Here is a 26,853-nt window from a genome sequence, read left to right on the forward strand (position 1 = left end):
GTCTCGGTGGGAAAAAAATATCTTCATGGCGAACAGAGCCAAGATACTTCTAATCTATTATTTGGGGCTGTTTTCTGATTTTCAGTGAGCTGAACGGGAGAGGGAAAAGAAGGTTGCAGGACAAGTTACTGGTAAAACAAGTGAGAGGGGAGCTGGGTGGCAGCCAGTTTGCTGCCACTGCTCAGGTCTCGTGAAGGCAGAAGCTGTCCTGGGGCTCAGCCGTGTCGTCACAGATCGGGGCTTAACTTTTCCTTCCTCCCAAGAAATGTGGTGTCACAATTTGCACCTGCAAGTCACGCGCTCGAGCTGCTGCTTGGCCCAGGGCTGCACCAGTTGTGTCTTTACTCCTGCAAGTTGTAATGCTCAATTAAACACTGAGGGTTTTTTTTAATTATTATTATTTATTTTTAAAAATGTATTTTATTAATGCATCCTTCCAGGTTGGGACCCCACTGCAGCATACGGAGCAAGAAGATGATCAGGATTCAGAGAGTTTGCACCCAAAATGTATGAAAAAGTGAGTGTAGGTCAATAGAAAGTTGGTGGATCTGGACAGATGATGGCCCCAACACACTAACATTTTTCTAGATACCTATCTTATGCTGTCACAACCTGGCAGTATAATTTTTTGCAAGTTTTTATTCCAGTTACAAAAGTTACCTCAAGCCTTACTTTGCTTGCAGATAACTCTATTTAAGTCATCAGGGGACATGGACAGGCAGGAGCCCATTCCCCTTTCACTCAGTGGTATAGTAGTGGTGATTTATTTCTGTTCTGTGCTCCCTTTTGGAGGTCTTATCCAAGAACTGTTGGGCAAGACCCTTACTTCAGACAGGCTCTTGCAATTTTCCATTTTTATATGTATTTCAACAGGCCACTACTACAACAGTTGGAAGACAGCCCTTTGGCCAAGCGGGGAGCGAACAAGTCCTGGTGCCAATTTGACGCAAAAAGATGGGCATGGGAATGCCTCAGGGGACTGGGAAGAAAAAAAAAAATCACTCTTTCACCTCTGAATATCAGATTTAATCTTTCCATAGCTGAAAATAAGATTTATTTTTTTTTGCGAAAGACACTGGTAGACATGTCTCTCTGGGCCAAAAACTGGATGTTGCGGTGGCATCCCCAGGAGCAACAGGAAAAATCATGCTGGCTCAGCAAGGCATGATCCTGCTCCCACCCTAAAAGCCAGGCAAAAGTTGAAAGGGTTTTGGGAGTGTTTTGGTGGTGCTTGCTACCTGTCCTCCACATATGGGAGGCTCCACATGCTCATTGCTTTCAATGGGCTTTTTCTTGAGGGATGTCAAAGTGCTTCTCAAAGGCAGATTCTTTTTCTTTTCTCCAAATTACAGAAGATGAAGCTGAGATTAAGAAAGGGGTAGAGGCTTGATCCTTTGCCCAGGGGTATAGCAAAATCCCCCCTATAACAGGACCAGGCATGACCATGTCATAAAGAATTTGGTTTAATGTTATGGGAGCTGGGTCAGACCCATCTGTCCCCATCTGCAAAAATTTACAGAAATCTCTTGGCAAGTGGAGCTACATTAAAACCTTGATGTAAACGTAAATGACACCTCATTTCTTGCGGATCTCTTGTGTAGATCCTGAAACATCTTGTTAAGAAAAGAAAATGAGTCTTGGTCAGCAGTTTGGGCATACCTGCAGGCTATCTTAATGAAAATGAAACTTAAGGAAATCATTAAGGCTTCTGTTAATAAAATTTCTAATATTTTTCTCTTTTCCACCTTTTCATTTCATGATGCTTTTAGGAACCCAGATCTCCCAAATCCCTGTGGGGAAGCTAAAATCAGCCAAGAGTGGAGTGGGAGAACGTCTGAGCAAGAAGAGGGCCAGGGTATATTAAAATGCCCATCACTAGCGGGGGTTTGGAGGGGATTTCCCCCCACCCTGCGACGGGGAGGAAGGAAAACAGGGAAGGAAACAGCTTGCAGAGGATGTGGGGGTGCCCCCCCCCCCGCCCAAATCTCCATCCTATGCAGCAAGCTGCATCACCAGGGCCAAGAGCTTCCCTCCCCCTTCCCCGCCCTCCCCTCGGCCCGCCCTTCCCCTCCCTCCTCCTCCTCCTCCCCGGGGCTATATAGGGATGCGCAGCCGGTGTTTCTCTACCGGAGCTGCGGAGCTGGGTGCGTTTCTCCATCTCATGGCCCTGGCTGGGACCTGACCGCCCCTCCGCAATGAAGACCATTATCGCTGCCTACTCCGGGGTGCTGCGAGGTATCGGGGTGCGGGGGGGTAGAAGTGGGTGCTGGGAGGATGCTGCGGGGTGGGGGGGTGCAGCATCTCTGCGGTCCAAGGTGCTGGGTGGGGTGGAAGCAACACCGAAACGCTCCGCTTTATTTAGGACGTTCCCCCCTCCTCCTTCCCGCTTGCAGGAACGGTTGTTTAAGGGGGGGGGAGAAGCAACGTGCAGTGGCGGGGAGGCTGGCTGCAGCTTTTCTTAAGGGTGAGGATTACAGCTCTCTGTGCAGGTTTTGCTTTTTAGTGAGCTTGGAGGGTTGGGCTGCTTTCCTGGAGCTGTTGCAAACGGCTCTGGTTTATCGAAGTGTGTTTGCACCCTGGCAAAATGTGTGGGGGGGGTGCCCCTTGCTTGGAAGTGAGCTCTATTTTTAGTTCCCTGTGATGGTAGGAAGGAAAGTGGAGCAGTTTTATCAGCACTGCATGGCTGGTGAAATTCACTGTTGCAGCCTTATTTTGTAATAGTGTGTTCCCCACACCTACATCAACAGGGAAGAGGTGGGTAAAAAAAAAAAAAAAAAAAAAAAGGCATAAAAAGCATTGCTGTTTGTTGCTTTATAATGGGGAGTTGAAGATTCAGTGTGAAAGCAAGGTTTTCTGCTAGAAAGTACAGCCAAATTTGCTTTTACAACCTTCCGTGCTGGTAAGGCACTTCCTCGTCGAGAGGAGCAGGTTGGGTGTCAGTGACTGACACCCATCACGGGTAGAGCTGCTGCGGGCGCTGAACACTTCCTGCTGCAGGCTGAAACGTGGAGGTTAAAGACAGTGGAGAGAGAATATGGGACATCCCAAACTACCAGCTCTAGAGATCTCACAGGAATAAATTCCCCAAGCCTAAATATTTTGCTTGATAATCTCGCACCCCTCCTGGAAGGGTGCTTGTCTGGAGGAGTGTCAAGTAGCAGGGGCTTTGCAGGAAAATGCACTTGGACATTAATTTAAACTGTGCCTTGTGGAGGGTCCTTAAGTAGCAGCTTGTTCTGTGTTGCAAAAGACTTTCTGACCTGAAAAAGTAAACTGTTAATTCCTCCTGGGATGAAGAGACCTGTGAAATGGCTTGTTGATTAAGCAAATCATTAGCAGAGCTAAGATGACCTGAACCTGGTGAATTAACCCCTAAGTTCTTGCTTTTGCACTGTGTCCTGCCCAGTCCCACATGTAGAGCTGCTGGTGCTTATCAATCTCAGAAAGATGAGGCACTCACTGATATTAGAGAGGGATCTGTAGGATCAGTTGTGAACTGACTTGGGGATAAAAAATATCTGCAGGTGTTTCCCATGATCAGATCTGGTCCTTAAAGTAACTTGGCTTACTTAGACAACCGGCAGAAGACAAGTGACATTTTGAGTTGAGAGAGGTCATTTGAATTAACAGCCTGTAGACTGTTAAATTGAGAGTTAACTGCAAGCCAAGTACGGGGAATAAATAATTCAGGAGACCTATAAAATATGTAGGTCTGACCTAAGACCTCAGTGGCCACCTTGTTGGCACTGGAATGTTAATGATGGATCTAGGACACGTGCATAATTCAAAATGGAGTTTGGTTTAGGGACAGTGATTGGCCTCCACTCTAGATAATCCCGCTTAGCGATGGAAAGCTGTCTTAACTCTCCTTGGGTCAGTTTTCCTCTGAGGCACCTCATGGCAGTCCTGCAGTGATATCTGTGCTTCCTTACTCATTTCTTCATGTGCTTCTGCTTGAGGAGATGGGAGATGTTGCCTTGGCGACTGCAGCATCCACCAACGCAACCCTTTGCTGGTTCTGTAGCCTGCCATGGGCAACGAAGTGGAGGAGCAGCTTCAAAGCCTGCCTGGTCAAAGCAAAAGCCAGATGCTTGCTAGGGGAGCTCAGGCTCAGTCTGGCCTTTGGGGGTGATGACGTGGGACTCTGCAGATCAAAGGTGGGCAGAGGCGATGTGGTACAGCAGTTCATGCACAAGATCTCATGTGCTGCTTGATCGTGTTAGATAACTTCCCTCACTGCGGGGGGTATTTAGAAGAAGCTCACTAGACTTTGTTCTCTACCTCCCTGAGCATTTTTTCCAAGTATCTTGCTTGTGAAAAGGGCTGGCTTCTGTGGCATGGGAGTCTGAATGACTCATACTGTCCTTTAGTCTTCAGGCTTCTTGCTTGCCTAGCATCTGACTTTGTCCCAGTGATTGTGGATTTGGCTGAAAGTCATCTTATTTAAAAAAGAAGCGATTAAAAAAAAAAAAAAAAAAAACCCAAAAACGGGGTGCAGCCATCTGCCTCTATCCATCCCTGTGTGTATGTAGGGGAACTTTCTTGGACAGTAATCCAGTATTGCAAAACTCAGAGCAGACCTCAGACCAGTGCCTGGGGTTGGATGATGCTTTGAGACACTTTGGTTGGGTAGGAGGGGTTGTCATCTCCTCATCTTGACCTGCTCCACTTTGGCTGTAGGCTGTCCAGGCAACTCTCCTTGTGCTTGGCAGAGCAGCAAGGAGGTGCTCCACTCTCCTGAGGAAAGGTGCCTGTGTGGCCAGAGCATTTAAGGGCTGTCCTTTTCTGAAGTGTCTTGTCTAATCTAGTTTCAGTTTATGGAAGTTTGGGGTGAGGAAGATGATTTTGCTTAACTTTACCTTGGGGTTAGTCTTATGCTACACCCGAGGTTTGGCAGACCTCACTTCTGCTTTGGGGGGTAGGACCTGGGGGCTCCTGGTTTTGGAATATGGCATCACTGCTAGTGGTGCTGGGGGGGTCTCCTCTTGACAAAACTGCCTGGGAGGTGGAGGTCTGGGTTTGCTCATAACTGAGCCCTTTTTTCAGAGCTCCTACATGCCTCTCCTGGACACATGGGTGAGACGTAGTAGGATGGTTCCCTTTCTCTTGTCTAGAGATTTTTAAGTTGTGCTGACTTAAATCTAACTGTTGGCTGGTCTAGGGCATTAGGGTCTACCCTCATGGTTATATCACTTTAACCCGCATACAGCTGTGACTATTGAGACTGAAGGCCAAGGTCAGTGCTATGAGTAAATACAGATATAACATGAGACAAATGCCATGACAAATTTGGGTTTTTTTGTTGTTTTTTTTTTTTTTTTTTTTTTGTGGCACAGAATCCCAGCTCCTTTCTAAAAGGGCTGAAATAAATGTTGTTGTCACATGTCCCTGTTAACTATGTTGTTGTCCTCCAGTCAGACGCATTCTTTACTGCAGATAATGTGGGATTATTGAGTAGTCTCCTGGGGCATGAGCAAAATGCTACACAGCTGTGTACAGGGCAGGGTAACTATAGCCCACACTGGTAATTTATTATTCTCTAACAAATTACTCACTATCTAGTACCACTAATAACAAAGCTGGAAGTGGAGGGAGCTTGTGCACTGCAGCTGGGGCATCTGAGTAAACCAAAGACACAGAATAACTTGTGTTGCTCAAGGGGTTTTACAGATGTAACATTTGATGTGGCAGCTTCTGGTGCAGACTCTGGCTCCTGCATGGGTTGCTGGGCCCTCAAAGTAAACTAGTATTGGTCTGTTCATCTAATCTAGCTTTGCTAAGTCTCTGGTGTCAGCTCCTCTGACAAATATGTAGATCAAAATGTTCATTTGCACCTTATGCTTTGGAGGATCTAATTAGGTTTTCCTCTGAATACGCTGTGTGATGCAGTATAATTCTTGGCCAAGAATTAACATGCTAATTGTCTTGAAAAAGTAGCAGATGAAGCTGGGATTTAACAAGCTTTCAGTGTATTTTTAACTATCTGTAACACTTGTACTTCCTCTCATCTAATTTATTTGGCTGCTTCTCAATTAAATGCTGTTGGTTGGGTTTTCCGGTGCCCAAGTGTGAGGTCCTGTTTACTTCCACTCCTGGGACCTTTGGTTCTGCCTCCCTGCCTAGGCTAAATCATGGTGTTTGAGCACTTTATCTGAAATAAACTTTGCTGGAAGTGTACCAGATGCTGTCCCTAGCCGAGTTTTTGCTGCAGGCATGAGTAGGATGTTTAGTCAAACCCTTTATTGATTCCAGGATCTCCTTGGTAGTACCTCCTGCATTTGATGGCTGCTGGAATGAAATAAGTGTAGGAAACCCATCACCAGTTGGGGGACAGCTGGCTAATGTTGCTGAGCTTCCTTGGAAGGCTGCAGGTGGCTGCCATCACTGAGCAGTAATAAGGTCTCCTGGAGAAGTCCCTACTCTGGCTCTCTTGACCAATAGTGTCCTTAAGCTGTGCAATATTCCATCAATACTCTGGGGCATGAGCCGCGGTGTGAGTTGAGGGGCTCAGGAAAGCTGTTGGTACGATCTCTACTATGTAGACATGGGTTTCTAAGGCTGTGACCTCAAAGAGTTGGGTTGTTGAGTTCTGGAACAGGCACCCTGGGAAACGCTCCAGGGGCTGGCTGGGTGGCCAGAACAAGATAATCCGTAGAAGACAGGCTTCAGCAGTGGAAGATGGAGGTCTGTATCTCCAGGATTCAAAATACTTCCTTGGAAAGACTGATACAAATGGACACCAAAGACTCGGTTATGTCATATCCTTCATCTCAAAATTAATCATAGCTATGTCTAATGGGCTTGATTAAACTTCTTTATTAGGCTAATGTATTCCCTGAAAGTTAGAGAAATTGTCTTTCATATGCTTAATTCTCCTTTGGAGTTTTTAGTATGTGAATGGTGTTTGGTGTGGGCCCCCAGGCGAGCCCTTAAAAGGAGGAGTTTTCTTTAAAGAATTGAGCCTAAGTATCAGTGTCGCATTATGCTGCTGTGGCTGAGTCCCCAAAAAACACATTTCTGTGGAATTGTCAAAGCCCTTCTGCTTTGTCCCCAGTAACCAGCCTGGTTCTCCAGAGCATGGAGGATCTTCCCCAAAATGTCCTGTGGCTACTACAGCTGAAGGAGAAAGGAAGCAAGGCTTGCATGGAGGGTTGAGTACATAAGGTGTTAAGTCTGACATGATGAACAGAAAGCTCAGGACTGGCTGGAAATGGCTGTCTCGGCACTAAAATCTGTAATTGCCCAGCCTGAAGTTGATGCACTGGGTCCATCTGGAGCGTGCAGGTTGTTGGTGCAGAGGTAGACTGTGCACAGGCAGATGCACTTGCCAGGTGATACCTCTGCCTTTTCCTACAGTCCTTTCCATTGCCACTGGACTCCTTGGATGTCCTTAACCAGGAATTAAATGTTAATATTATTCAGCCCATGGTAACTACTGGCTTTTCTGGTGTTGGAAGTCTTGATCTCTGAAGGATGTTTTTGCTTTCAGCAAATAACTGACCCGGGACACCACTTGTCCAAGGGCAGGTGCTCAGCTGTCTGCCAAACCTGTGCTTTCCCTCTGTCTGCGAGAGTTGAACGTTGCCACAAAAAGCTTAATGTGGTTTGGGAAGTGAGCTGACAGGCTGACTTATGCTACCCAATACTGGTCTATTTGCAGGGCTAGCAATGCCTACAATTTGTTAAAGCATCTAGAAAATGCTGAAGTACAAATTCTCATCTGGAGGGATAAACAGTTGTTCTCTTCAGGGGAAGAGGATAGGGATTTAGCCGATCCAAGGCTGGAGTGTTGGATTCATCAATCCAAAGATGCTTTGGTAGTGTAAGTGCAGGTGCTGGAAGGATAAATTACATGGGGTTGGGCTTTTATTAGGGATCACAAGTCCTCTCTAAGACTTCTGGCTTATTTTGAGGACATCAATATGGCCAGTGATACCACCATTGCTGAAAGCTTCCTTTAAATTAGTAACTAGTTGTACTTGGACCACATTGAGATCTGTCTGTGCGATATTGTAAACCAGGTTTTGGGGACAGCAGGTTCCTAGAGGTGCAGTAGAGGCTGCCTCTAGGCTGTAACCCCTTGGCAGGAATGACAGATTTCTTACCCCTGGACAAGTGACTCTGGCTTTTATAAAAAAAAAGGGTGGAGTTTATTGCTTGCCCCAGACTTGGGGATTTGCTGCCAAATGTGAAGAGCTGCAGCAGGGAATTTCTGAGTTTTCCTGCTTAGGTACTCTAGTGTTGCAAATCAATGCATGGTGACAGTTTAACTCATTCTCCTGTCTCATCTCAAAGGGGAGATACACTTACTTGCTGAATTCACACTTAATACTGTACTATGTTATCTTGTAAAGAACTGCCTGCAACTCTAGCTGATCCTTCAGACTGGATTAGTGCTGTAGGTTTCAGTTTACTGACAGTTGCAGTGATGTGACCCATCCTAGACCAAAACTTGGTCTGCCTGGGGTAGTTAATGCCTAACCCATTGCTAGGATTGCTCGTTCAATGTAGACTAAGCAGAGCCAAGGGTCTGAGCTGGGTAGACTGGCGCTAGATTTAGTCTGCAAGGGCCTGGTGTGGCTCCCTGTTGATGTTCATTGCTACCAGAAAATGCTCAAGAAGCCATGTAGCTGTCAGTGTAGGGACCATGTGCAGGCTTAACATTAAATGGCATTTAAAAGGGTCAGTGAAGAAGCTGCAAAACTAATACAGTAGTAGTTCTGCAGGTGCAGCTACTGTGCATTAATCCTATTGCCTAGACTATCAGCAAGGGCAACAGTTAGCAAAGGCTGCAGTGGTGCTTCACATATTTAAAGGATTCATAACTGAAAACTACTTTGTAGAAACTGCCAAAGCTACAGTACCTTCTCTCTTTCTAGAGAAGAACCTTTTCTCCATCAGACTTTCATCTGACTGAGTGTGAGCACTTGCTGTGGTGTCACCACTAGCAGTGTCATGTCTTGCCAGCAACAGTGAGGACTGAACCCATTCAGTATAATAGCTACTTAGCAGCATCACATCCCTTCTAATAACAGGCTGATTTTTAAACAGAAAAGGAAATACGTAAACACCTCCTGGCTTGTTCATAGGCCAGCAGCTTGATTTGCATTTTAGCCAGTTATTATGGTGAAATAAAATAATGGAGAAGGAAAACATGCTTGCAAGTGCTTCTTTCTTGAGGGTGTTGAGCATATCAGCAAATGCTGCAGTAAGTGGTTCCTCATATAGAAGCCAAGTCTTTTACTTAAGTATTTTATTTGAGTCTCTCCCCACTCAAATAGCATAAGTTTCTAAGAGTGGCTTTCAACCCCTTCCTTCCTCTTTTACTGCTTTAGAAACACTGTGATAGTTTTCTTACCCTTGGAGCTGTGGATCCCTGGGGTTATGGGTTGAGGTGTTGCTCAACCAGCCTTCGAGCTGTGCTGTGTAAGGCTGGAGTGCAGAGCTTTCCTTGAACATGCAGGTAGGAGTTGTGCAACAGACCTGGTGGAAGGTGGATGAGCAAGAGTTCAGACCGCAGCCTGCTGTGTGCTTGCCTGTGGCTTGGGGCAGCTGATCTTTGTCTGATGGTGAACTCACGGGTTTCCGTGTTATCAAACACCACTTCCAGGAACTGCCAGTTTGAAGCAGGGACATGTGTTAGGACTGTGGGTTAATGTCCTCTGTGCTTTTGTGGTCAAGTGAATGGAGGCTTGCTTAGGTGGGAATGAATGTTACTCACTAATCCCCTCCAGTATCCCCAAAACAGCTAGACGTTTGCAGATGGCAAACCTTCCCCTTCCAGGATGCTTTAAACTCCATGGGAAATGTTAGCCTTTGACAAACCTTGCTCTAAAAGCAAACTGCATGAACACTGATTTTAAACCTCCTGTTTGAAAGGAAAATATTGTTATCTTTTCTCAGTGTGCAAATTGAACTTTATTTTTTTTTTTTTTTCCTTAGGCACAGGATCGAGCATTCTTTCTGCTCTGCAGGATTTGTTTTGGCTGTCTAAATCCAAAGTAGAGAAACAACTCCAGATCATCTCTGTGCTGCAATGGGTTCTCACTTTCCTTATCATGGGTAAGTAACATCTTTTTGCTTAAAGCAAAGCTTTTTTAAAATTCTTCCAGAATTGAGATTAATGCAAAAATGTCAACTTTCACATAAGCATTAGTTATTGTATGTGTACTGCAGCAGGATGGTTCCTGGGGTGTGTGGATATTGTAAAGCACACTTTCATGCTTTGATATTTTGGCAATAAATGACTTTACCTGGTTCTAGAGAAACATAGGAGCTATGGAAGGACCTACTGATGTTTAGCTCAACTCTGTAGCATACAAATAAGACTGGAACAATTGGAAATATCTTACCCAACTCACTCATGGGAATGTCCACAGAGAAGAAATATCTTAGAAACAACTGATAACTGATGCAACTGATTAACAGGAGTGCCTTCCCCCTGTCTTGGTCTCCTTCCAGGAGGTACCAGAGATGGGCAAGGAGTGTTTGTGTTAGACCAGTAAAACAGTAAAGACTATTTGTCTCTGAGTGCTTCTGTTATGTGAAGCCTCAGGTTGTTCTGTTCCATAGTATTGTCGATGATTAAACTGGAGAAAGATGCTGATTGCAGTCAGTCAAGCCAGTCTTGCCGTTCCTTCTCAATTTAGTTTGTGTTAAAATGGCAACATCGTTTGTGGGTGGGATCTCTGGCACCTTGGTGGGGTGGCTGGTGTAGAGCTGGTGTGATGTGTGGAAGTAACCTCCTCTGTGTGGACCACAAAAATCTTGATGCTTGTGAAGTCTTGCTCTTGCCTGGTGAAGCAGCTGCCCTACCTGGAGATATTATAGAAGAGAGACCTGGAGAAACCATGAAGGGGAGGTTGAGGTACTTCAGGTAGCTTTAGAGTAGGCTCTCTCAGCCCTACATAAGGGGTTTTTAGCTAAATCCGATTTGATTGAGGATTAATGACATCAGATTGAGACTAAGGCTTCAGTATAGAAGGGTCAAAAGGCAAGGGGCTCTTAATGCAAGTGTAAATGCAGACTAAAACCTGATACAACCTTGTTTTCTTCTCTTCCTTGGACCTATCCAGGTGTTGCCTGCACTTTAATCCTCATGTACATACTGTGCACAGATTGCTGGGCAATTGCTGCTCTATATTTAGCCTGGCTGGTATTTGACTGGAATACACCAAAGAAAGGTAAATATTGCAGAATAGATCCTTGCTGTTTAAGTGTCCCTATCCTCATATTTGGACAAAGAAACACTTCCTTATAATGGGGTGACTTCCCTGCTTAGTGGGACTTGGCTGAATCACTGACCGAAAGCATTATTCAGTGAAGCATACAAATGTCAGCACTCAGCATAAGCAGTGACTGCAGGTCTTATTGATACCGAGGGTAATACAAGATAACATTCACTAATATCATGCCATTGCTTGCTTTCAGCAACATATATATAAAGCTAAGCTTCTTCCTGTAGATCAGAAAGATCCACATAAAAACTCAAGATCCTGGTGTCCTCTCAAGCTTTTGCAAGGTTCAGATTGTGGCATGACTATTAAGATGCGTCTTGCCTATGGAGCCAGTGTTGCTGCAAATAAAGCAGAAAACTTTATTTCAGAGAACGCCCTGTAGAAACCAGCTCTAAGAACCCACTACAGCAATGGCAACAAGCTTTGGCAGCTCCTTTCATAGCCAGATTAGCACAATTCTCCACTGCTTCAAGACCACTGAAATCCAGGATTTTGGTCTTTCCCAAATGACGAATCTGAGGTTAACATCATGTTGTTCCTAGCTGGAATTGTCCACTGCCCAGCTACAACAGATTATCAAGTCAGATCCTACTCTGATTGTATAGTCAGGCCTTTTGTGTAGTCAGGCCTTTTTTTAGCTTGAAGCACTCTGAAGTCCTAAGTATGGATGGTTTCACCTGATTTTAATGAAAGATGGAAGTGTTCTACTTAAATGAATGAAATAGTTTGCTGTATCACTAGAGAAATCAACAATCTGGAGTCCTCTAGGCTTCTTGGTCAGCACCCATGTGGAAAGAGCTTAAACATTTTTTTTTTTTCCTCTTTAGGTGGAAGAAGATCCCAATGGGTGAGAAACTGGACAATATGGAGGTACTTCAGGGATTATTTTCCAATAAGAGTAAGTAACAGTTTAACTCTATGCATTGGGATTTAACTGTTTTAGACTGACTTGTAATAAACACCCATGGAGATGTTGATGTAGCTACACTAGTTTGTCCATGACACTGAACTGTAAGCAGGACATGTCTGGCTTACTATTGCCATACTACTGCTTGGAGCAGCTGTGGTTATAAAATTTGAAATGCATCACCAGTGGTGGTATCATGATTTGTAGAAGCTGCTGTTTCTTCTGGTCTTATCACCAGACTTCCTGAGGCAATCTGCCCTCGAGCAGCAAGGCTCCCTGCTCATCTCTTCAACTTCTCTTCTGTGCTGCAGCAGTCCTGTGTTGTGCCTAGCCCTCCCTCTGTTTCTGTCTTGTAAATCTAGCTCAGTTTTGCTCTGTTTTCCAGTTACAGCCTAGGGCAGCAGTGTATTGGGTAAGAATAGCTGGGAACCCTGTGCACCAAAACTCCTGCCACTTCACAGGGAGCAGTGAAATCAGCTCTGAAGTCTAGCTGCTTTGGGGAAGGGTGGCTTCCAGCAGTGGGAGTAGCTCTACTTTTCCAGCTTGTAACTTGCTCACAGTCTGCTTGTATTTTCCCTGCTAATTCAGACGTGTTACAGACAGAGGACAGGGCTGTCAGTCTGCTCTGGGGACGACAGAATTATCTGAAGGACTTGGAAGGGAGCAGGGGCCAAATTCAGCTAGGAGGGAACTCAATCCTCTTTGGAAGGACACACAGCTGAAAGGACTGTTACGTAAGGCTGGTGGCAAGTTTTATTCAGCCTGAGCAAAATTGAGGGACCTTGCTGTGGCTTTTGATGAACCACTGCCCCAAGGTATTCCATCCTCAGAAGGCAGTAGGAAAACCAATTCCAGTAGGAAGCCAAAGTGGTGTAGACTGGATTCCTCCTTTGCAAAGTCCCTTGAACTCTCAGGGTGCCTGACCATGCTGCTGGTGAACATTCCTGCTGCTATTAACAGGTTGTTCTTGGCAAATACGGGTGTACATGGACAAATACACTACAGCTGCACAGGCTGCAAGTGGCTGATCAACCCGGGTATCAGAGCTAACGGGGAATAGAGCATGCTCTGGTGCTGAAGGGTCTCAAATGGGTTGTCCTCTAGCACCAAGTCCTCAGTACTGCACTAAACCCTGCCTCCTTGATAATGCTGAAGGCTAAAATGGGCTAGGTTCTCCTCGGGATTTGGTTCAAGTAGGTCACCAGTAATGGGCTGGTGCCCTTGTTTCACCACTCCTTCGATGGTGTATTTAGCCCGTGTCTTCATGGAAACACACTCTGTACCAGCCATGCAGGTCAGATCCACTGTAGACATTAGAAGTTTGCCAAACAGTTGGGTTGATCAAGCCAGTTTAGAGATGAGATTGGGTAGATAAACTGAAAACTTCTGCTGTTTTAGGTAAATACTTGCTAGTTCACACAGTCCATTTGCGAGAAGCCCTTATGGCTGTAATTCCTTTGTCACTAAAGGGGTACAGTTGTGCAAGGTTTGCAGAGCCTGCAGGTAAATGGTATGCAAACGCAGCACAGGAAGGCTGACATCTGTGGGGTAACTCCTGTGCCTGCTGTGGGGGAACATACGGCTGCATGGTGGTTAAAACCATGAGGATGCGAGGTGCTAGAGTTGGTTGTCTGCAGTTGTGGTCATGAACATAGTATCTTGTAAGGAGTGGTAACAGTCACCAGAATGGTTTGGGCTTGAACTTGCTAAAATCATGGGAACTCCTTGGATAAACTACTTACCCATCTTCAGTCAAGAGAGAGACTGGTATAGTGATGGTTACATCCTCAAATCTTCTGTCTGCAAAATTCCTCTTGACTGGATCCTGGCTGTCTGATGTAAAGGCTTAGCAGAGCTTGGTTTGCCTCCCTGGCTCGTGGTGGTTTGGGGTAGTCATCTGTACCCCATCCTGTGCCAGAAGCACCATGAGGGCAGATCACACCAGTGACAATCTTGCCAGTGGCACTCGTAATGCTACACTCAGCTTTTGCGAGCTCCTCAGTGGCTGCAGACCTGAAGGCCAAGGTTTCCTGGTACCAAGCTGGTGTGAGCTCAGTCTTGAGGATGCAGGCTGGATCTGGCCAGACTGAAACACCACCAGCATCGACCTCTGACAAAGCTGTATGTTAGAACTTGTGGCTACATCTGCTGTGTTCTTCCACAGCTCTACCTGCTGGCATCAGGCTGGCTTTATCAGAGTAGCTGCATGAGAAGCAGGCTTGGCTCTGACATTTTTGATGATGATTATGCTCTGTTCGCACCCGAGTCAGCAGTGCCTCCCATCCTGAAACATCAGTAGGACTATTGTACTTGTATCTGGAGATACCAGGTCATGTTTTGTAATACCTGGTGGATTTGAGAACCAGCTTGGATCTGGCTCAGTTCCTCAGCATGAGTAGAGGTTTTCCACATTCACTGGGGCTTCATGCAGCTGCTCTGACAGTAATAAGCTATTTTAGGGCACTAGAAGCTTAAGTTTGTCTGCTGCTTAGTGACTGGCCTTGCAAATAGTGCTTTAAGCTAAGCAGTGCTTTAAGCTGAGGAAGCTGCCAGTGAGCTAAATCCTGGTGCTGAAGTGCCAGGTAAAGCCCAAGCTCTTGCAGATGTGAGCATGGTGCTGTGCCTGGCTGGACTCACCCCCACAGCTACAGAGGCAGGCAAGGTCCCAGCAGCCTCCCGAGCACATCCTAATGATCCGAGGATGTGTGGGGAGTGCCAGCAATCTAAAGGTCATCTTTAGGTAAAGAAGCCATCACCTGAGCATGTGGGCACAGCCCCTGCTTATCGCCATAGGCAATGACACTTCAGATAGCAAGGAGTGCAGACCTTTGGCTCACCTTTATCAAGCAGTGAGCATTTCAGATGTGTGCAGTGAGACTTTCTCAGTCTCTTACTGAGATGGGAGAGTCGGCAGCATGCCAGAGCAGGGACTGTTGCAAGACACTGACTTTTTCTGCAGTGTTTGTCTTGCACTCTGGCTTGACTGGCTTCCTGGCAAAGATTCTCCTTTGTTGTAGATGACTTAGAATGGAGACGGAGGCTTTTGCTTCCTGTGTGTGATGTAGTATAGTAATAATATTGAGAGGCTGGAGGAGTCGTCAAGTCCTGGCCTGCACTGCTGGGAAGGTAAGATAATTTCTTCCATAGTGCTGCTGGGGGTGATGAAGCTAAATGCAATTGTTTGGTTGTTCTGAAAGCTTAGAGCTCACCCTGCAGCAGTAGTGAGCATTTAATTTTATGCTTTATGCATGCTTCTGTCGTCACTGTGTTGCTCAGCTTACAGGTAGGCTTAGCACCCACCTAGACCACTCATTTTCATCCTGTTCTTTGGCTCCTGGTGCTGAGCAGCAGTGTCTCTGCAGTCCCCTTTCTCCACACTTGAATGTGGCACTTGCTCATCCTTTTCCTACAAATAAAATTGGCAATACTGTTCTGTGGGCATATCTGGCACACAAATATTAGCACTAGTTTTTTGTTGGTTTTTCTTTTTTTTTTTACCATAATTGCACTGTTTTATTGCTTCTGTAGGCAGACTTAGATCTGTTTAAAGAAATTTGTTATTCCTAGAACAAATGGATGGACCTTTGCTCCCACTGAAACAGGTTTGGTCTCAAAGAGCAGCTGGGAGCAGGCATGTTAGTGCAGTGGGGTGAAGGTCCAGCTTCTGTCCCAGCACTGTAACCATCTGACTGGGATGCAGAAGGACATGCTTCCTCTGTCTCACCATGGGAGCACTGAGGCTTTAAGGAGCTGAGGACTCTGTGGGACTGGAGAAGACCTTGAGGGCAGAAGGAAAACCTGCTGGAGGTTCAGAACAGAGTTGCAAAGGTGTTGTCAAGTGACAGCTACACCAATTCCTTAGGCCAACCTGGTAAGGCAGCCCAGCAGCTCAGTGTTTGCTTGTCAAGTAGAAAGGTGGAAGAAAACCAGTAGTGAGTGATCAGCCTCTTAAGGAAAGCTTCAGTCTTGCTTGAGACTAGAAATAAGTGAGCACGGCACTTCAGAAATGATGCCTTCTAGATTAAATTTAGGGAGGTATGAAGGCTCTGTCTTTGTTGGAAGGTCAGATCCTGGGCTGAGTTTATGCAATGGCAGGTCTAAGACCTGCACCACTTGCAGACAAAGGCACAAACCTGTCTTATGCCCAGCAGTCTTTGCTTGCCCTGGCTTGACTGGGGTGGAGGAAGACATGTTCACCTTCTGTGCACCTATCTGTTGGGGGACAATCTATGGAGTACAGTGACAGACTGCAAGGGACAAACTGGGGAAAAGCACATTTATATGAATGCCAGGCTGACTCTGACCTGTAAATCCCTGTTGTGAGCATTTGATTCTCACTGAGACTCCAGTGCGGCTCAGATATTCCCCTCCTGCCTTGCTGTGGGTGTGCAGGTGGGTTGGTTCCTTGCATACCCCTCGCCTTGCTCCTGCACTGCATCAGCAAGTGGTGTGGGTGAGCGTGGTGGGTAGCACCAGCCCTTTGCCTCCATCACAGGAGGCTTTGGAAAGCAAACAGAGTGATAAAGCTGCAGCTTGGCTGGGGCCCCTACAAGGTATAGAAGCAATGGGCTCCACTGGGAGCTGGGTGTCTTTGCACGTGGTTGGAGGGGCTGAAGCAGGGTGCTTGCCACGGCTGGCAGTGGCAGAACAGCGTGTCCTCTCTCTGAGAGCAGATGCGTGGCTTTGCCAAGCTCGGCTCACCGATGCCTCATGCTCCAGAGCGACAAGGACAGATCCTCTGTTTCAGACAGTTTACTTTTTAAAGTGTCTGTGCATAGTGCAGGTAAAGGATGTGGCTTGGAGCCTGGAAACCACCACCCTGCTCTGAGAAGAGCTCTAAGGGGGGGGAAGTCCACCAAAGGTCCAACCGAGATATGTGTGTCTAGCCACCAGGCCTTCAGTCTCTCCTACAACTGAGCAAGAGCTGACGGATGGAGGGGTCGCTTACCTTATTTCTTTTTTTCCCCCCCTTCAGTCTTTCCTGGAGAGTGGTCTCCAGTCTGTAGTCTGGGAGCCCTGTTTGTCCTCACTGGTCAAGGGACAGCCCTCTGAGCCTGGGGAGTGACAGCAAAGTCATCTACTAATTGGGCAAGAAGGGAAAGGGGAGAAAGGATGACTTGGCATGACACAGGCCATGGGGTTCTGCAGGGCTGCTACAGCCACAAGCATCTGCACACGCTTCCTGGAGCCTTAAGTGACCTCAAATCTGGAGGAAAGCATGGAGAAGGGTAGTCAGCTTGCTTAACCCGCTGCTGTGTCATGCCTATATTGCAGCTACTGTCTTAAATAACACAAGTGTTGTAGCCTTATCTAGGGACAGTGGTGGGAACGCAGGGAGGAGGGAATCAAATTTCTGGGCACGCTGCTTCAGTGTGTCGCAATGGCACTTCAGCTCCCTGTAGCATGATTCAACAAACCAGACTTGCTCGCTTACTGCCAAAGCACTTCTTGGCCAAGACAGCAGGGTATGTAATGCTGATGTGACGTCTTGGAAACCTGCACTTTTTTTCCTACAGGAGCTGACAGAGTGACCTTTGCATATACAATTTAAGGAATGGGGTGCAGTTGTTTAGCACCTTGTGATGAAGGTGCAGCTGGGGTTTATAGGTCCTGCCTCAACCTGAGAGCTGCTGGGGTGTTGCTGTCAGCAAAAACTGGCACCATTGCGGCCTTAAAAATTAAATTTTATCCCTACTTCTGTAGGGTGTTGCAGCAGTCCTGTTGTATGTTTATTCAGACCGCTTGTGTCCTACTCACAGCATCAAAAAAAATCCATACCAGGGCATGGATTGTGCTGTGCATGGCTATGGCAGGTTTGGAGTGTCCATGCTGGGCAAATATGAGTAAATGGTTAGGAATATTGCACAACTCCAAAACAATATGATCCCTGGTCCTTGAGCATGTCCTGCAGGAATTGGAGTGCTGCTGTGGTTGGCGTGAAGTGTCTTGTTGGTCCTTTGGCATGTAGGCCAGAGCAAAACCTCTTGAAAGGAGGGATAGTTTCCAGTGGTAAGCCACCCTTCTGCACATTTTCCCTCTTGGATGGTGGCCAGCAGGCATATTAAGTGTTTGGGTCTTTTTTCAGTTTTTAAGCATACTTGCTTCTGTTATGGACATTGATTTTTTTTTTTTTTTTTTTTTTTTTTTTTTTCCCCCCCCCCCCTTCTGTCTTCCTTCCCCTCTCATACTGGGATGTGAGCCACTAATGTGCTGAGAGGGGGGCCTGGAAGGAGGCATAGCTGTGGCTATAGGGCCATGAAGAACTTGGTTGGTTTGGGCAAGAGGCTTGCAAGAATACCTTTGGGAGGAGTAGAGAAAAGGGCACAGGCTACTGCAGCCCAACCCCGATTCCTGCTTGTCTGGCAGTCTTCTTGCTTTTAAGATCAGCCTGTTTATTCTGTTCCCTCTGCTTGGAGAACTGAAGTCTGAGTTGCTGCTCTTACCACAGCCTCTGAAATCCAGTATAGCCCATACCTCAGCTCTTAGGCTGTTCTTCCTGGTAGGAAGAGAGATAAAAGCTGGGGACTTTGACTTTTTTTTTCTCGATTTTTTTTTTTTTTTTTTTTTTCATATTACCTGAAAATATCTGTTTTCATGTGACATCATTCTTTTCTTTCCTAGCTGGTTAAAACCCACAATCTGCTGACCACGAGGAATTACATTTTTGGGTACCATCCACATGGCATCATGGGCTTGGGTGCCTTTTGCAACTTCAGCACAGAGGCCACAGGTGTCAGTCAGAAATTCCCTGGGATCCGACCATACCTTGCTACTCTGGCTGGGAACTTCAGGATGCCCATTTTGAGGGACTACTTAATGTCTGGTGGTAAGTGCAAGAGCACTGTGCTCCTTCTACTCATGCCCTTTTCTTCAAGCTGCCTTCCCCTCTTTCAAGTGAAAAGCTGTGGCAGAAGCTCATGTAACCACTTCTCCCTGATAGTGTCACACAAACATTGCTTTTGCATAGTTGTCAAGAGGAAGCTGTGAATAAAAGTGATTACCTTGGACTGTGGGGACTGTTGTTCCTCCGCAGTCATCCTTAACTCAAGGATACTCTTGTCTAAAGGCATAGTGAAGATATTTCACATCTGCAGTTGGTATGGAAGGTGGAGATATAGAAGCAAGTTGTCCTAGTTACCGTTAGGAGGTACTGGTAGATGAAGAAGTTGCACTGACTGAAAATATAAAGTATTCATTAGCCTTTGAGATGTGACTACCATGGCTAGCTCTACTCCTGGGCTCGCTACCCCATGAGCTGTCATGTGTCTAGGTTTTGTGGTGGTGACAGATGCCCTTTTCACCCAACTACATTTTTAGGTGCCTGCCAAGCATAAAAAGGGTATTCCATGATTTCAGCTTTTCAGCTATTCAGAAGAGCCCCTTCCCTGAACATATTCCTACAGATGGTTCGCAGTGATGAGGCAGTGCTACAAGTTTGCTGAATGACATTAATAGGCCTGTTCTGATGGATTCCAGTATTTTCATGATGGAGGGCTTGTAGGTTATGACTAGGTAGAGGAATCGGTGGTGACAGCCTCAAGAAACCACGTTCCTGCATGGCCTGAGCTTCCTTTTCAGAGTGAGGACGCTCATCAGCTGGGTAGATATGAAGAAGTAATGCTTAAAGACCACAAACTGCATAGTCCAGTACCCTGTTTGCTGTTCCTGGAGCAGATTCACCAATAAATTACTGTAACAGGTATATATAAATACTATATATATATAGTATTTTGGCTGAACTTGACTTATGGCTAGTGAGAAGATAGGAGTAACCATACTTAGCTCAGACTTGCTAGATTTGTTTCCAAGATTACTCTCTTAATTTGGTGAAGGAGAAGAAAACTAACTGGACTGGGTGCAGAAAAGGTGTTTGTCCCTGCCTAGGAAGGGCAGTATCTCAAGCTGGCTTCTATCTTCCTGAATTGGATGGAAGTTGCTGTGTGAGTTCATAATTCCCATAATCTGAGAATTCCACAGGACAGCACTGCACAAGAAGTTGGGATCTGCTTTCCAGTTTATTGTGTCCATAAACTTAGTTCATTTATTGCTTAAGTTTCCACACAGCATTAGCCTTTCTATATTTAAAAAGAAGCTCAATCTGCTCAAGACGAGTGGCAGACAAATTTTGTGTCCAGCCAGAGCTGCTTCCCTCTTTCTGGAAGGAAGATGGGAGTAGACATTAGCAGCATCACTGCTGACAGGACTGGCTTGGTTATCCCCAAGCACTGCAGTTAAATTGGTGAGAAATTCTGCTTCTTCTCTATTTAGGATTTAAGCAAGACTATAGGTGTGATCTACTGGACAAAGTTAACTCTGAAAGCCATAATTTCTCTTTTCTTTCCTATATGGGAATTTAAGGGTGTCACTACGAAGGCTTTAACATTGCTTAGGAAGTGCTGATAGTTCCCTTGATCCTTTGTTTTGTGGATGAACCACTTCAAGTGAAATCCTAACAAATATTACTATACCAATGCATGTACTTTGTTGGTTTATAACCAACTGTTGCATATTACAATGTTTTATGGTCTACTAGAGATTAGAGCTACAGCAGGGATCTCCTCAGGCATGAGGAGATGGCCAGAAAATCCTATGTACTGTGTAAATGTTCTAAAGAGTACAATTCAGCAATTGCTACTTGTCTGCATGCCTCACTGCATTTTGCTGGAGGAAGGATTTCAGTGGTCAGTGCTGTAAGCAGTAGTAATCTCCGGCTCACAAGTGTCAAATGGCTCAACATAAACCTGTGCTGCCCTCTTAGCCAGGGCTGTGTAGTCTTGGTGTGCAGAATGGGGGAAGTACAAAGCCTTCTGTCTGTCCTGTGGAACAGCAAGCATAGCCTGAGTGTTTGAAAGGCAACATGGTCAGGGAGATGTAGCCATGCTGAAAGAAATAAATTTTTCATCTTCGAATCCAGCTGATCTACCTTAAGTGAGGTCTGTTCCCCTGTGGCCTGGAGCTGGGATTAGGTGGTGACCTTGATGCCCAGATACACATGAAGGCTTGCAAACTTGTCCCATATAATTCCATGAGACTAATTCATCATTTAGCTCTTGGTTCACGCGATGACTACTAGATGTGCAGAATCAGCTTCTAAAATTAAACTGTGTGTAATACTGCCCTTCCTACTGCAATGACCTTAAGTACTCAGACATTTTGTGTGGATGGGAATGTAAAAGATGGCATGTCAGTTCTTGGCTTATCCTAGGCAAAAAAAAAAGTGAGGCATGAGCAATCTCTGACAACAACTGTAGAATAAAAGACCTTCCCAGACACTTGTCTTGGAGTACAGATTTACCTGAGTACTGTGTCCCATACCTCTCTTCCTTCCCAGGACAGCAAAGGATTGCTCTCTTGCCATGCAAGAGCTTGATGTTATTTCAGAAAAATATTTTAAAAAATTAACTCATAATAGATCTGTCTTGGAAAGGCTCGTCCATTTTATTCTTTTCATTTCACTAACAACCTATTCCACTACTTGATTTTGCTGGGGAACTGGTCAAATTCAGACTCCTATCCATCAAAATAATAGAACTACTTTGCTTCCCCCTAAGGATAAACCAGTTTTTACTACAATCTTCACTTGGAGGGAGGACGTCTTAAACAATTGCCTTTGGCATCACTAAGCACAGAAGAAATTCCATGCTGATGTCTTTTGTGTTAAGGGCAGCTTTTGGAGCTAGTGTTGGAGTTTGTCTGTGATGAAGTCTAGGGTTGTCCAGGTCTAACTGATTGTTTAGTCGAGAAACAGATTGTCTAATAATACATCCAACCTTCTGTGACCACGGGGAAGCTGGACAACTCAAGTTGCAATCAAGGCACAAACTTTGCTACAAGTATGGCTGTTTTCAGGATCATCTGAACTTTGCAGCTTGAGCTTTATGTCTGTTTTCTGGATATGCAGGAATATGTCCTGTGAACCGTGACAGCATAGACTACATCTTGTCCAAGAACGGCAGCGGCAATGCCATCATCATCGTGGTCGGAGGGGCAGCAGAGTCCCTGAACTGCATCCCAGGGAAGAACTCTGTGACGCTGAGGAACAGGAAAGGATTTGTGAAACTGGCTCTCCGACATGGGTAAGAGGCAACCGCGATGTCAGAGCAGTGCTGCTAACAGATGAAAGGCATGCACATCCCCTGAAGCAGCTGATTTCTTGGGTGGATTCTCCTTCCTGCAGTCTTGCTGTGCTGTGTCGTTGTATGCCCAGAGCATCAGACACGTGAGCCTGGCTTCTGCCCCTGAGCAGGGGATGAGATAAGAAGATGCCCAGGATAGCAGGGGACTTCCAGGGCAAGGAGAGGCAGGTGGCAGTCATGCGCATGGGGCATCACCTCTGCAGCCCTTGTGATCTCCAGGGATCCCATGTGTCTGAAATGGGATGTCCATCAAAAAAAAAAAAAAAAATCAGAGATGAGAATATATGGAAACGCATTCAAAGCTTGACTGGGTGGTGTTTCATGGGCCCATTGCCAGTACAATTCTCTTGCGTGCCCTGAAAGTATCTGCTACATCATGTCAAGCTTGGTTGACTGATGTCAGTGCCTTGTGCTGCAAACACAGCTCTGGCCAGTAAAATCTGCAAATGGGCAGCCTGAAAGAGTACACAGCAGTGGGTGTGGTGCTGTAGTATTGACTGCAGACCGGGGTGTGGGGTCCTAACATCTCTCCATCTTTCTAGTGCGGACTTAGTTCCTGTCTACTCCTTTGGGGAGAATGAAGTGTACAAGCAGGTGATCTTTGAGGAGGGTTCCTGGGGAAGATGGGTCCAGAAGAAGTTTCAGAAGCACATTGGCTTTGCTCCATGTATCTTTCATGGCCGTGGCCTCTTCTCCTCCAACACCTGGGGGTTGTTACCTTACTCCAAGCCCATCACTACTGTTGGTAAGGTCTTGGTATAAACATGCTGTGTGCTTCTTAGGTAGTAGCATACTTGAGCCTATGCCATACCCCTACTCTAGGTTGGTCTTGGAGTCTTGACTATAAAACTCTTTTCCCTTCTATATAAAACCTTCCAGCACAGCTGAGAAGAAGCTAGAATAGTTTCCATGTGCTACAAGCCTCTCCTCATGCTCTACTGACAGCCAGTTTTGCAACTGAGGTTTACGGACAAAATGCTGTAGCTGCTACCTTTTCTGGTCTTGGATAGCTGAAATCAAAAGCAGCCTGCCTGCCTCCCTGTCCCCCCAGGACTGGCAATGTGATGCTGTCCAATAGCTGAATCTTAAAGTAAACCCTAAAATTTGCACTTAAGTTTTTTCAACCCAAAGCAGCAAGGCTTTGAGGGAGGGGAAAAAAGCACTGCTTTTGCAACATGTATAGGGGAATACACAAGAACTACAGCTTTTGGTCTTGGTTCCTGTTAATGGAGGAGGGATTTATCACTGCTGTAAACAGAAGCAAGTGGGACTTCCCAACCACCTTGCATAGTAGAGGGCCTGCACTGCTGGCATTTGTATAGCTAAAATGGATCTGGGTATTGCTGCAGATGGGATGAGGGTCCTGGTGGTGGGGCTTCAGAACCTAGCAAAGCTGGGAGGAATCGGGCAAACCTCTGCTATAATGGCAAGCTGTGCTATGCCAGGGTGGACGTGCTGAACCAGCATAGCTGTGAACATAGAGGACAAATCTCCAGGCTGTATAGGAGCATTCAACCTAACATGTGGATCTTTCCCTCTTTTTATCAGTTGGGGAGCCCATCACCGTCCCCAAAATCGATAATCCATCCCAGAAGGAAGTGGACTTCTACCACAGCATCTATGTGGACTCCCTGATCAAACTCTTTGACAAATACAAGAGCAAATTTGGCCTGCCAGAGACTGAGGTCTTGGAAGTCAACTGAAGGGACTGGCTTGGCGGCATCTCCTTCTCAGAATCAACACATCTTCTCCAGGAGTCCAAGTTGTCATCGTGTACTTGAAAGCATGTGTGGGTGTATGTCTCAAAGAAAGTGTTTAAAACATTGCTAGACCACTTTCAAAAATAAAAAAAGGCTTTATTTTGGATAAATCCTGTTACAAATGTCTTTCTATCCAAAAAAGCACACCTCCCCATTGCTTTGAGGATTTGGATGGGGAAATGGTTGCCTTTGTAATCTGATCTATAATGCTGTTGGGTTGCCAGCGATGGATGAGTAGCATTCCTACAGCTACTGTACCCACTAGCACAAGATATTCTGGGAGAGTAGAATCCATCTGGTTTTCAGTCAAAAAAGCAGCAGGTTGACTTGACCAGGACGGCAGTATTACAGGCGTGTTGCACAAAAGCTGTGTTGAGACATGCTTGCGTAGAACAGGGGCATTTCTGCTTTGGAAAAGCCCCTTCTGAAAGCACAAGCAGGCTGCCAAACCCCTTGGTGTGGCACCTACTGTGGATGGTGCAGGAAACCAAAGGTTATGAGTCTGGTGGACCTCAATCCGTAGTGTGGTGGATGCTCTGGTGGCTGTAACTTCACCACTTGTATTTTGAATGTCAGTTTAGAAGCAGGTCTGTCCCAGGTGCTGCTTGCACAGAGGCATGTAGCTGGAAATACGGGACTCCTTCGTAGCCACAAAACTCCAAGGACAAGTTCTAGGAGTGGTGGGATGGTGCAATCATGTGGCCCCGGTGTTGCAGACCCTTAAAGTTGCCTGTGGGGGTAAATGCAGTGGGACTATTTGTGAAAGTGTTCTGGATCCCAAAAGCATTTGGGGAAAACTGGGAGTGACTTCTGCCCAAAGATGGCTTTTAAATATTCCATCAGTGAATGTAAAGAAGTAGCCTTGTCACACATAGGATCTAAAGTGAGTGGCTTTTTAAAGTGTTGATAAAATGTTTACGTGGAAGTTAACACTGCTTGTAGTGAGATTTCTTCAGAGTACAACGTGTTTGTGTAAACCTGAAACATTGCACTACTTGCATGTCTGACCTGCCTTTTCAACAGTTCAGTTGAGTATATTTTGAGCTCCAAAATGTGCCTTTCTTCCATGCAAGATGATGGTACTTCATATTCCTGTAATCTTGCCTCTAAAGACATCTGTCATATTTGATAGATTATTGTATAAGGGAGTATCAATTTTTGTACAAATTTCTAGAAATAAACTTGGGCAAAAATAGTGGGCTGCTTTGTTCTCTTTGGTGTTCCAGTGGTATGTGGCTGGGGTCATGTTACAGCAGTTTTTTGTATGATTGCAGCCGTGCTTTGGCTTTTATGGGAAGAAAATGGCTCTCTGTCCAAAAGCAGACCCACAGTGATCTGCACTGTCCCTGCATGGAACTCCCAGGATAGGCTAAGCAAATCTTTGTGTACTTTTAGGGTGGGTTTTCGCCTGTCAGTGTATAAGGAGCTAAGTTGGCCTGTATCTGTGGACCTCTTTTGAGCAGATACAGAAAGTTCATGCCCTATTGCTCCTTTCAGCAAACTACTTTGGGTTTTGTTGCTGCCTAGCACAAAGAGCTGGATTGCATCCCTGGTCCTCAGCTGAGGAAATCCTTCCAGCTCCTGTCAGAGCCCAAACCTTCTACCACCGGAGGTGCAAAGTGCTCCAGAAATAGCATGCATTGCTTTAAAGTTCATGTGGGCCCTTTTAGTAACAAGTGAGGGTTTAACTTGTTATCTGTTGGCCTGGGGCTGGCCAGTGAGCCATGAGAGTGGTCCATCAGTGCTGGCTGACTTTCACAGGCTGACACTGCTGCTCTTCAAGGTGAAAGCCAAATTTATTCTTTGCCCTTTTCAGGCTTGGTCAATGGAGTTTGAAAGTTTCCTGCTCGTTCCAGAAGACAAACCTGGTGTGTTGCTCCCTTCCCCTTGTCCTGACCCAAGTAGAATTGATTTGGCCCTCTGTTTGCTGCTAGCAAACATGAAGGCTGGGTTTCCAGTGACTGGTCTGGAAATGCACAGCAAGAAAGGCCCAAACTACTTTTGACGGTTTGTGACAGGACAGACCCTAGAAACCACCCTTGGCACAAACTGGAGGAGGTCAGTTCTTGCAGAGCTTTTTCCAAGCAATGTTTTCAATTATCAAGACTTACAGCAAAGCATAGCAAATCCCCCTGAAGCGGAGGAGGGGGATGGAGTTATTTCAAATAAGAATCCATTCCTGCAAAGGGCTGCACTATAGAATGCTTATATTGTGAGGTTGGACCAGCTATGCCCAAAACTCTTATCTGTGCTGGAAGTCTCATTAATTAGTGTCTAATTTAAGATTGCCACTGAATATTGTTCTTTTCTACATACTTACCACCAGTCTATGGGAGGGGAATTTTCCTTTGATCTCATCTTGTGCTGAAGGTACCAGCCCAGGACATACAAGTCTCATGCAAGTTTCAAGCACCCTTCTGAGCTGAGCTCATGGACAAATGACTCCTTCCAAACTGTCTTTCTGCAGTTGATTTTCCTTTCTCTTGCCAGTTTTAGGAGAGTAGTGATAAGAGCCTTACCTAAAATTCATCTCTGACTTGTGGTGTGTTTAATGACTTTGATTTAGCAAACTACTCACTGGGGGGCATCCTGGTACTGTAGATACCATCCCCTGTGTCTACAATTTCCTACTTATTCCCTTGGTATGTAACACAGAGACTTCTTGGAAAGGGGCTGCCTTTGATGTACACAGCATCCAGAACAAAAAAGATCATATTGTAAAATAATCTAAATGATAATAGAGATTAAAGTTGTCACCTCTGACTTGTGGTGACCGTGCTACATGTTGCTGGAGCAGTGTCAGATGGTGTCAC

At 45.7% G+C, this 26,853-nt stretch overlaps 1 protein-coding gene across 1 annotated transcript; it reads left to right on the plus strand.

Annotated features, from left to right (window-relative positions):
• Nucleotides 1-2,093: 2,093 nt before the first annotated feature.
• DGAT2 (diacylglycerol O-acyltransferase 2) lies at nucleotides 2,094-24,150 on the plus strand. The gene is made up of 8 exons (XM_032991145.1): nucleotides 2,094-2,235; nucleotides 9,943-10,062; nucleotides 11,076-11,183; nucleotides 12,065-12,135; nucleotides 18,766-18,970; nucleotides 22,046-22,220; nucleotides 22,823-23,025; nucleotides 23,829-24,150. The coding sequence occupies exons 1-8, from the start codon at nucleotides 2,196-2,198 to the stop codon at nucleotides 23,981-23,983; spliced, it is 1,077 nt and encodes a 358-aa protein (XP_032847036.1). The 5' UTR covers nucleotides 2,094-2,195; the 3' UTR covers nucleotides 23,984-24,150.
• Nucleotides 24,151-26,853: the final 2,703 nt, after the last annotated feature.

The sequence above is a fragment of the Tyto alba genome, unplaced genomic scaffold, assembly GCF_018691265.1.
Source record: "Tyto alba isolate M040663 unplaced genomic scaffold, T.alba_DEE_v4.0 Super-Scaffold_2, whole genome shotgun sequence".
Lineage (NCBI taxonomy): Eukaryota > Metazoa > Chordata > Aves > Strigiformes > Tytonidae > Tyto > Tyto alba.

Bases quoted from the DNA above. Each gene is read 5' to 3' on its own strand.
- DGAT2 (XM_032991145.1), top strand. From the start codon at position 2,196: ATGAAGACCATTATCGCTGCCTACTCCGGGGTGCTGCGAG. The intron at 18,971-22,045 runs GTAAGTGCAAGA...CTGGATATGCAG, and splicing joins GGACTACTTAATGTCTGGTG to GAATATGTCCTGTGAACCGT. The intron at 22,221-22,822 runs GTAAGAGGCAAC...CCATCTTTCTAG, and splicing joins AAACTGGCTCTCCGACATGG to TGCGGACTTAGTTCCTGTCT.